The sequence below is a fragment of the Pyrgilauda ruficollis genome, unplaced genomic scaffold (genome assembly GCF_017590135.1).
Source record: "Pyrgilauda ruficollis isolate IOZ18807 unplaced genomic scaffold, ASM1759013v1 scaffold72, whole genome shotgun sequence".
NCBI lineage: Eukaryota > Metazoa > Chordata > Aves > Passeriformes > Passeridae > Pyrgilauda > Pyrgilauda ruficollis.
The window spans coordinates 3,380,015-3,391,648 of NW_024529044.1; the positions used below are offsets into that span (position 1 = coordinate 3,380,015).

At 39.3% G+C, this 11,634-nt stretch overlaps 1 protein-coding gene across 4 annotated transcripts in view; it reads left to right on the forward strand.

Moving 5' to 3' along the window:
• Positions 1-11,634, forward strand: part of TEX2 (testis expressed 2) — a 44,951-nt gene that overhangs the window by 28,137 nt on the left and 5,180 nt on the right. For all 4 annotated transcript variants that reach the window (XM_041485889.1, XM_041485886.1, XM_041485888.1 and 1 more), the window contains 5 exons: positions 961-1,208; positions 2,527-2,676; positions 4,036-4,135; positions 7,709-7,841; positions 11,478-11,600. In XM_041485889.1, the coding sequence (XP_041341823.1) occupies positions 961-1,208; positions 2,527-2,676; positions 4,036-4,135; positions 7,709-7,841; positions 11,478-11,600 (754 nt within the window). The remainder of the gene's footprint in view (positions 1-960; positions 1,209-2,526; positions 2,677-4,035; positions 4,136-7,708; positions 7,842-11,477; positions 11,601-11,634) is intronic.

Here is an 11,634-nt window from a genome sequence, read left to right on the forward strand (position 1 = left end):
ACCCAGCTTTTCCCTCTTGGCTCTATGCTTTCAAATATTACTGGTTTTAGACTATTTTATTTAAATACACTGTTTTTCAGTGACTGTGATAACTCCTGTCATATTTGTAAGGAGGAGTTGTTCAGTCTCTTCTTTTTTTTTATTTTGGAACTGATGTCAACATTTGCAGTATTAGGCTCAGTTCTCTCATTACTTATTCTTCCTCCTCCATCCTTCCTTCCACTCTAGTTTCCTGTAAAGGGTAGGGCTTTCTCATGGGTTAATGTCACAAGAAAACACATTTCTCTGGTTAAATAAAAGGTGCTGCCCAATATATATATATATATATATCTGAACCAATAAACATTAGTAAGTAGTATCGATCAGTCGTTTGGAATATTAATTTAAACCCATCCTCTGATGTGATTTTAAACCTGAATGACTCATGCTTTTCTGCCTTTATTAGTTAACATTATTGTTTCTGACATGTAAGTTCTTGAAATGCAAATACAAAATTAAAATTCCAATAGTTACATGCTTTTCACAGTCCTTCTAATTGTAACAGCCTATAATTAGATTAGTAAAAAAAAAACAAAAAACCACTTTAGCCATAGGTGCATTTCAATCACCTGACTTTTATTTTAGGCATTCCCCAGCAGGGCTGTTGGGAATTCTGCCATGTGTTATACATATGTGAGTGTACATATTCAAATATGCTATTGATCAGCTGACTCCTCCAGTCCCACACCCTGCTGAGTGCTGAATCATAGCAAATGCCGGCTAATTTGGGTTTAGGACCACCTAAACACACAGCAGTAGAATTTACTTGTAGCCTTTAAAATAAGAAAGCACCACGCTGGTCTTTTTTCAGGAGAAATATCTGTGTAATAAACATGTTCCTTTAAAGTCTGATGATACACTGTTGGTATTTGGCTGTCAGATTTGTTCTCTGTTGAACAGATATTATTCCTTTGAATGTAGGGGTGCTTCCAGCACACAGCAGAGCTGATAGTCAGTCTGGAGTTCTCACACACAGCCGGAGCAGCAGCAAGGGAAGCGGAGAAGAAATCACATCCCAGCCGAAGCACAAGGACCTGGCTGGCAACGTCAGGCAGAAAATGCTTCTGGACTACAATATTTATATGGCAAAGTGTGTTCCACAAGGAAAGAAAAGCCCTTCAGGTAGTCCAGTCCTCAGTGCAGACAGCAGCCCTACAGCTGTGAAAAAGGTAATACTTGTGCTCCAAAGGAACACTGAACAGCTTCTGTAGCTCTTACTAATCCTTTGACCTCCTGGACTGCATTTCAGTCACTCTCAGTAAACAGAACCTTAATACTAAATACAACACTCATAATAAACACATCTTTAATGTTAAGCATGACCACTTTTTTTTTAAAATAGTGGTAATTTAGATCATGCATCTTTGTTTCCAGACTTCCATACAACACCCAGAAAAGGGAATAGGAAGCCATGGTGTAATGTATGAATAAACACATCCTGTGTTCCCCCAGAAAAACATATTCTAGCCCCCAACCACTCCTAAAGCTGTAATGGTTTTGCTGCTGAATCTGGCACGTGTCAGAAGCCATTCTATAAATAGCTGAGCAGTGCTGGCAGGGAACCTGCGTCACAGCAGAGGCTCCTCACCCTGGCACAGCCTGGCTGCAGCCCTTGCAAGCAGTAGCTGCCAAGAGATGATGTTCAGAACTGCAGCATCTACCTGCCAGTCTTAGAAAGTGCTGCCTTTCTGCTAGCTTCAGGAGTTCTGCCTGGAATAATGTAGGGTTCTTCTGTCATTGCAGGCACTTAATATGTTGTGTTTCCTTCATGGAAACTTCCTGTTTTTTCATGGTAATGTGTGTACACACCCAAAATTATTTCAGCTGCATTGGATTTTGTGTGTGTAGTCAGTGAAGCAGCATCTGAATGTATAATATTTCCAGGTGTTTCAAGATGGTTCTCAAGGAAACCAAGACAGAATTCTCTTGAACTGTGAACAAAACCTTTAATGCAGCAGAGGGGACAATATAGTTTCCTGAATCCTATATGCAAACACTGGAAGGAGGAGTGTGATTCCCTGTACTGTGTTTATCATCTATTTGTGGTGTTTCTGAACTGGATTTAAGGATGTAAGGTTGGGTCTTGCTTTCCAATTTTTTGGTAAAACAAAGGAAGAGTAGAGTACCTGTTCTTCCAGATCTGACCGGCAAGAGAGAGTATCTCTTACTGCAAACACAGTTTATAAGTCTACCCACTCTGGGTTTATCTGCTTTTTCTGCCAGAGGTTAAATTACATAGAACTTTCTCATTTCATTGCCAGAGGTCAATCTATATCTGTGTGGTCTCATTCCCTCTGCTGCATGTCAGGATGATGACAGGCTCATGGCAGCCCAGCTGATGCATTTGTAAAGCTGCTCCCTGTGCTGAGCATTTGGTGTTCTGAGTTGACCCAGGCTCTTAACACTGACCTTCCCATATAAATCAGGTCTTTTCTTTCCTTATTTTATGGAATTTATAGAGCTGAATAACCTGCTTTATGTTTTCAGTTGTCAGATGCCAGTGTGGTAGTTGAAGAAGAAGAACAGGAGGCCTGGGTGAACGCTCTGCTTGGAAGAATATTTTGGGATTTTTTAGGAGAGAGGTATTGGTCTGACCTAGTGTCAAAGAAGATCCAAATGAAGCTTAGCAAAATAAAGGTACTTGATCTGGAGACTTGCATTATACACTCCTTTGAAGGAAGTGAAGCACACAGTCTGAGTTTTAAAATAGTACAAGAAAGACTTATTTCATACTTACATGTAAAAGACAATAAATGTGCTACAGAATGGCTGTTCAGTTTCTGATGCATGTGAACTTTGCTGCTTCTGTTTAAAATGAGCTACAGCTGGATTAGCTATTTGTATCTGTCAAATTTTTATGTAAAAACTAAAGTATTATTGTATTTACATTAGAGATGGATAGAACTGCATATAAATGAGGAAATCTTCTTTGGGAAATAGTAGATTGCTTTTAAGGTGGAGGACATCAGGAAACCACAACTGTAGTGTGTTCCTGTTAACTTCAGACATAAACTACTTGCAGGAGGTCAGTGGGAGAAATAGTTATGGAAAAAGCTCTGTGGGGTGACAGGACACAGCTTCCATCATCTGCACCATCTCAAGGGTGAGGAGAGGAGTGATGCTTTTGAGTCTCAGTCTCCCCCTTGCTATCTGTTACCCTTCTGAACAGCAGCAGTTCACCATAGCCTTCAGCTCCTGGTGTTTGGGGAGGAGTTTGCCTGTTCCTAAAGGCAAAGGAAGTTGCTGTCTTGCTTGTAAAAGCTAAGAAATTTAGCTGCCAGCCCCAGCTGTGAGATAGTGCTGCCTTTGCTTTGGGAAATCACCAGTAGCCTAAATCTGCCCTGTCTGCTTCCACAATTGTGACAGCAGGGTACCCAGACATCTCACTGGTAACTTTTTAAGTGGAAATACTGGCAATGGGGGCTGGGTGTATTTTTTGATGTGTTAAAGCAGTGTCTATTCACAGGAGATATGTTTTCTGTCAATTAGAAGAGTAAGATACCTGAATCGTGATTCCTGTGCTTCTGTTTTACTAAAACTATTATACAGATTTAAAAGGTAATGTTCTGTGAAAGAATTTGCCCAAGATAAAAGAAGCTGAGACACTGATAAAACATCAGTGATAAAATATATGATTGAAGTTAAAATCCAAAGAAGTCTTTGATTTTTATTCACAGTGAAATAGGATTTACACTTCATTCTTGAGCTTTTTACATACTTTGACTAAAAAGCATGCTGATGGTTTAAGGTCAGCATCTAAACTTCAGCATAATTTAAAAAACAAGTTCAGATGCCCAGTCTCTCCCTAAAAAGTTTTGAAACTGGCAGCTGTGAAATTCTAGAATAGTAAGAATTTTGTGTAATTATATTTGTGTTCTTCCACTGGTGACACTTCAGCTCGGTCCATTCCTTAAGTTTAATGAGCTTTCTTCTCTCAGGAAACTGATGTTAAGTTCCATAACACGTATTTGATTTTTTTGTATTCTGTCCTTTTAGCTGCCCTACTTCATGAATGAGCTGACTCTGACTGAGCTTGACATGGGGATAGCAGTGCCCAAGATCCTTCAAGCCTTCAAACCTTCTATTGATCACAGAGGTAAAATACAAAAATAGCAGGTGCTGATATTGCCTTTCTATCTGTGGAGAATGTTGATCTGTTTATCTTCTGCATGTTTTAGGTACATCTAGTAAGAGCTTATTCTGAGATACTCAGGGGTCTCTGTCTCAGGCTTGGTGTAAATGTAATTCTGTATGTATGGAATTGTGATCATGTCTTTCCGTAGGAAATAATTACTGAACTAAACTAAAATTTGCATGCAGCAGAGATGCAGACACTTATCTGATACTGTCAGGGACTGCAGAGGGCAATGCACATCTCCTTGGGACAGGTCTGATTCTGTACCATGGGAGAAAACAGGTTTGTCTCTCCAAGAGAAGCTGCCCTGTTCTGAAAAGAGGGATTCAGAAAATATAATTGTGATCACTTGGAAAACAAGAATAGTGGTTTTTTTGAAAATAAACTTCAAAATACAGGGTCGTTTTATGTTCTTAATATTAAATACAGCTTTTTTTAAAGCTGGATGACTTTCATACTGCTGCTTTATGAATTGTGTTTGTTTTCTGTTCCTTCTGGCTTGCATATGGTCACATATTTGGGGATGCTCATGTCACTTAAGTAGTCTTGCAAAAAAGGAAAACTTGAATGTTTTTTTAGCTTCAAAAGCATTTATTCTACTTGTTAAGGAGAGCTAGATGCCATCTAAGATGTAATCAGAACAGTTTTTAATTTTAAATTGTATCAGAGTTTCTCCACTCAACGTAGAGAAATTTCTAATTGGCCTAAAGGGAAATATTTCCTTGCAAGACCTGGTGTGGTCACCTGACCTTTGCAAGAATACCAGAGGCATGGGCTCTAGGAGGAGGTTGATAAACATTAATACTAAAACTTTGTGCCACTCAAATCACTGACCAAAAGCATGAGGATAGTAAGTGCTAACCTTTCCCTCATAAATCTGAGCAAAGCAGACTTTGAGGAAATATTAAAATCTTCTTGGACATATATTAGTTAATGCTGCCTGTTGTATCCAAATGCTGTTGTTTGCCCTTATCTGGTTGAGACTTGCAACCCTTTGGAGAAAAGCCTTATCTATAAAACACTGGGTACTTTGCTCTGAACTTTTCCACAGATTATTTTCCACTGAGCTTTATAAACAAAGTGTGTTTGGAAAGAGCAAACTGTTTGGTTGTCATGAGGACCAAAATCTGTATTTTTAAGAGAAATAAGAGTTGAATAGATGGAATAAGCTGGAGTGCAGTCAGTATTTGGGAAACTAAAGCGTATTGCTGCTTCTTGTCCTGTGCTTCCTGTGTGGGACAGCAGATTCTCCACAGTACTTAGGATGTCCTCCAGTGTTCTCAAGTGAGTGGTTGCACCATTGGTAGAAGTTTTATCTGGAGTTACAGAACAAAGGGAAACTTCTAAAAATCTTTGTGTGTGTGGCCTGTGGAGTGGTTTTATAGTTTCTTTTTAATCAGGGTTCTTGTCAGTGTATTTTCCTTTGCCTTGATTGAAACATTTTTTGAATTCCTTTCTCTGTTCTCATAACTTCAGTTGTAACCAAGGACTGTAGTTCTAAGTCATGAGATGGGATTTAGGATCCACTGAACACTTAGCTTCAATTAATTGCTGAAGCAGCAATGAGATCAATTAGTTCCTTTAGTTTCTTGTTCATTTAAACTGTGACAAGCAAACATTTATGGTAGGAATTCTAATCCTTTTAATTTCTTCCATACTGTTGAATGTGAACATGTGAACATACATGTGAGCTCTTAGGGTTTTTAAGAGCTTGTAGTGAGTAATTACTGGAATAACTTGTTCTCTTATTATACTTAAAAGGACATAAACAAGGGGATGATAATTGGAAATGCTTGTTTTCATAAGGATAAATGTATTTCTTGGTAAGTTGGCCTATGGGTAAATTACTTGGTTTATTGGGAAATGTGGGGGAAAAAACTCTAGTTTCAGGGGAGTATCCAGAATGAATGCTTCTAAGTTTTTGGGGTTTTTTAGTGTTTGAGGCAGTCATTTAAAGCCTTTTGTGAGGCTTTAAAATGCAGTTACTAATTGTGATGTGCTTTGTTTCATCAATACTTCTTTTTACCAGTGCTTGATTACAAAGAAAATACATTTTTTGCTATATGCCTTCTCTAATTAGCTAAATTTGTTAACAGACAATGTTAGAAAAAAGGTCTTGTTTCTGTTAATACAGTCCTGCTTGGGTGACAGCATATGCTGTGGCTTTTACTATAATTCTGTCAAGGCTAGGGAACCAGAAAATGGAATAAATTGTACCATCTGCCCAATTCTTCACTCCCTCTCCCTCCCTTTTTCCCTCTGGAAAAAGTGTAAGAATATTTTCTGGTCAGAAGGAATTTTCCCTGTCAGTAATGGCATCCTTTGTTTCATTTGATCTACTGTTAAAATTATATTGATGATTGAGTTCTGCTGACTCTGATTATCCTAAAAATCTATTAAGCTGTTTTTATGATCTTACTGACACTTTCCTACTGTAAAGAGAAAAAAAATCCTTATAAGCTTGTGTTTGAGTTCTTGTGTTTGGGTTTTAGAACAGGGTTAGAAAAAATGTGATGGAAAAGAGTTATTTGGGTTAGTAAAGCACCAACTTGCCTTCATCCTGCTGCCAGCATGTAACCTCACAGGGTGCCAGTGAGCAGGTGTTTGGGAGCTGCCTCTGTTTCTGTTACCAAATGTGGGTGGGATTATGATAAGGATGTGTTTTTCCAGAAAAGAAAACAATAGTTCTTTAACTGATAAAGTGTGATTTTTCTAGAACAATAAAACACAAAGGGTAGTTACCATTTGTCCTGGTTTCAGTTTTATTCACCATTAATTGCTTCCAAATAAGTAAATAAAAGTGGAATGGGTCAGTGGTTGATTTGCCAGGTACTTGTGAGGGAATGTTTTGTGCAGCTGCAATATCTGGAAGAGGAAGAGGTATAATCTGTGTTTATTGGCATCTGTTTTCTAATCTGGATGACAAATCCTACTGCTTTGGTGCAGGGGTCACTTAAAAGGCTTGAGCTAATCTTAAGGTATTCCCAAGACAATTCTTTTGGAGATTGCAAAAAGCAAATAGTTTGCACAGACAATAGGATTTAACTTAATGTTGTACGTCTAGAATTGTGTAAGTAATGACCCTGTTTACACTGAATCGTAAAAGAATGCCTGTAGCTCAGTCACTGAGGGAACCTTGTCATAGATCTTCAATACACCACTGGCAAAACAAGGGGCAAGGTTGTGGTGTGAGAGAAGCAAATATTGCTCTGGGATTTCAAGTTGTGCTTCACTTGGACAGCGTCAGTGATGCGGAGGAGTGTCCCCATTACTGCTTGGCTTGGAGCAATGCTGTAAATAGTTTTGAAGTGAATCCCTGATGGTATTCTATTTCCTTTATCTCATTCCACATCTCTTAAGCAGTTTAGATGTGTGTAAATCAGAGTATTTTTTTTTAGACCATTAGCTATACTCACCACTCTGTTTCAGTGTGCCTTGGATTTATATCTGGCTTTGTTCCATGAGCTTAATGTGATCAGAAAGCTTGCTTTGTGATTGCTCTTCAAGTGACATCTTTTCTGTTGTTTATTTTAGGACTTTGGGTTGATTTGGAAATGTCCTACAATGGATCTTTTCTAATGACCCTGGAGACCAAGATGAATTTGACCAAACTTGGTAAAGAGCCACTTGGGGAGGCGTTTAAGGTTGGCGAGATCGGCAGGGAAGGGTAAGGGATGGCAATGGTGCTTTCATTGTGAAAAGCTGGGATTTCCCTTGTGTGTTTGCAGCTCTGGCTCTGCAGTACATTGAAAGGGGTTTTGGGGATGTTTTATACAAGTGGGTGTGGAAGGTGGCTTTTCTGTGCTACTTTATTGTTTGGTCACGCTATTGATAATAATTTTAATGAAAGGCTTCTGTGGTACAATTATTTTATATATATATATATCACTTGGGTTTTAAAATGCCCTGTGACTAAAATTTAGTTTTGTCTAATGTTTGATCTGGGGTTTTGTCAGATAAAACTCAAATACTGGAGGTACACACATGCAGAAATAGACAGGTGTAACAGGCTACTGCAGCATGGTATGGCTGCAGCTGGAAACCATGGAGTAGTAAACAATGTGGAAGGTAAACAGGCTCTAATTGTTATGTAAAGACCTTTTCAAAAGCTTTATTGCATCGTGGGAGTAATCCCATCCCTGCTTTAGTCTCTATTTTTCCTCATTGCCACCTTCTGTTTGCCTGCTATGCCTAAGTGAAATTCCTTATGTAGATTAACTAATTAGCAGACCCCATACAGTAACTTACCTCCTTTGTATTTGTGCTTTCCCTCTCATTTTGGCCATGTTTGAATGTCATCCATTGCCCATTTGTATTAAGCTAGTGAGTGGCACCTATCAAATATCCATCCCTGGATGGATCCACTCCCAGCTCTGAGGTCCATTTTTATTTTTGTGCTGTATTCTCTTTGTACCTAAATCTGCAGGCCCTGAACAGTAGGTGGTCTCTGATTTAGTGGACAACCACTGCCTACAAATCAAGAAAATAGTCTCTAAATCTGGCCATTTGTTTAGCTATAAACAAAATGGTATGGTCTTTCACAATTAAGATACTAGATGCTTTGTATACTTATGTCATAGCTCTGGCCATTTATTCTGAGATAGCTTGAAGTAATACTTACAGCAGCACTATATTTCAGTGCAGTCATGACAAGAAAATAAATGTGAAAAAAACTAATGGCTGAATGATCTCATACACTGGTAGAAATTCAGAAGATTTTAGATCGACCTAGATTTTCATTGTCACTGCTTGAAATAAATATTTCTGAATTTACATCACTATAACTGGTAGATGTGAATTTTTCAAAATCTGTTTAATCCTACCTACCCAAAAAATGGGGGATAGAGGAGGAAATGTCTATACAAATCAAATTATTGCTTTTCTTCCCCACCCCTTCAGGATTTTCTTTGTGTATTTTCATATCTGTTCAGTGCAGGAACAGCCTCAGAAATCATTAGTGAACACTCTGATTCATATTTAAAAATCAGGTTGCTGCTGGCTGAGCTATAGGCCCCCAGCAAGGCAGATTTAAGTGCCTGTAGCCAAGCAACCAGTTACTTGAAGGTATCAGCATTAACTGCATTGCTCCCTGCACAGGGTTGGGATGTTTCAAAGCTCAGGGCCAGGTAGAAGCTTTACATAAAGAACAGTCTAATGTATTCTAGTTTGGATGAGGGTTTTTTTGTTGCTTGGTTGCTTTTTTGGTTTTTTTTTCTTAAAATGGATATTAAATAAATTAAGGACTGAAAAGTATAGAACAGTTTGATTCTCATCTCTGCCTTCCAATGTGTTAGTTAATTTTAATTCTACTGGCTTTTAAAATTATCAGTTGACAGTTGCTGTGACAAATCAAATTACTCTGCATGTGTTTGCATCCATGGTCATGTTGTCAGTAAGTGATGTGTGTTGGTTGCTGAGCTCATTTCTGGCCCTTAGGAGCTCAGAACAAACCATCTCTTGAGATGCAGTAACCACAAAGTGATGTGAGAAAGGCACCTACTCATCCAGAGAGAGGAGAGGGGGGAGCAGCTCTGGGGTTTAACTGTCTGTGGCTGTTGTCAGTGTAAAGCAAGACAAATGGGTCACTGTTGCACTTGCTGTTTGAAATAGAAGTGAAGTGTGCAGAGACAGTCTGGTAATGCTGTCTAGCATGCCCTCTCAGGAAAGTGCTGCTCTCAGAAAGAATAGGAAACTATTTAATTGCCAATTTTATAAAAGGAATACATCACAGATACTGCTAAACAGGAGTTGAGGCAAAAGCAGGCAGGTTAACCAAAGTTACTGTAGCTTCTTAACCCATCAGTCCTTTTGGCTTTGTTGAACCACATAAAAACAAACTGACAAATGGCAATTCATAAAATATTGTGCAATCTTTACAGGAACAATAGAGTAGCTCCAAAGTGATTTTTTTCTGCCAATGTTTGTGCCATATAAATGGTCCATTGTATACAGCGCTCCCCTGAAATCTCACTCAAGCTTATTTATTGTTGCTTTGTTTAATGCGAGGAAATCCTGTGGTCTGTGCCACGTGGTGTTTCTGAGGCACTTCAGAGGACCTCTCCAACTAGGAAATAAAACACCTGGTAAGAAGGTGACACCTTTGAAAGACCTGAGAATGCCCTGAGCACGATTTGAATTGGGTGCTAAAGTGCACAGGAAAGAGAAGTGAGGTCACACCCTGGTGGAAAACGTACAGTTTGAATCTGACCTAAAAACGTGAATTTCTGTGAGGAACAGCTCCAGCCTTGCTATTTGGGCCAGTGACAGGCACCACCCACCATCCCCCATGTCCTCAGGGAGGTGGCTCAGTTTGGTTTGCTCCTTCATTCCTCTGCAGGTACAAAACAGGATAGGAAGAGGTTTGCAATCTTGATTCCACAGCCTGAGTAGGAAACACTTCAGTATGGACAGGTCCTGGGATTACTGCTCCAGTGGGGAAGGAGTCTTGTGCACTGTGAGCTGCACTTGAACTGTCCCTTCACATTAGGACTTCATACAGCAACCACCAGTTTGTCCTGTGTACAGAATAACAGGCAGTGGCCTCAGTCCGTGCCCTGTCTGAGGTTATTAATGCTTCAAATACATTTGCAAGAACACACACACACAAAAAGAAAGAAGGCACAGCTATAAAGTGTATTCTGAACATGCTGTAGAGTATTATATTCGTGGGTATAATCCCTAGGGCTAGAGCCATATGTTTTTGAAACCTGTGTTGTATAACTGTTTCAAGCTCTTGCATTCAGTAAAGATCTGTTAATTCTGAAGTGTATCCACTGTATCCTTCTCTCATTGAAATCCGTTTAAAAGATTTGAAATTTTTCTTGTGACTGTGTACATAAAATCTTCCACAGTTCAAGTCTAGGAATTAGTCACTACTGTGTGGTATTTTGTACCCAAAGGGCAACACTTGTTTATTACTTTACTTTTTTTTTCCCCCACGACATTCAAATGAAATGGTTTGTCCAATCCTAATTCTGTTCAACTCATGAAAAACCATGAGCCGCAACAGAGATGCTTCCAAATGTATTTTGAATCTCCACATGTGATTTGAGTATGTAGAATAGCCACCCCCGTGCCAGCCTCTTTTTATGAAGGATTATGTTCCACTGGGAAAAACAGATTTCTGTTTTGAAAGCTGGTTCTGCCAGACTGGCTTCAGAGTGGTTTTGGTTTTGTTCTTTTAGATAGCATTTATAAAAGAGGGGAGGGGACAGTTCAGGAACCTGTAATGTCAGCCAGAGCTGTACAGGATGAATTGCTATTTAAGGATATTCCATTTGACCTGGAAATTGCATTGTTTCAGTTTCAGGCCAAGGGCGTATTGTCTGGCAGACAGCGATGAGGAATCCTCCAGCGCTGGCTCTTCGGAGGAAGATGATGCTCCTGAGCTGGCAGGAGAGAAGCAGGTGACCCCAGGAGCAGAAGGGTGAGCTGTTTTAATCCTTCCCTCCCCCCACACC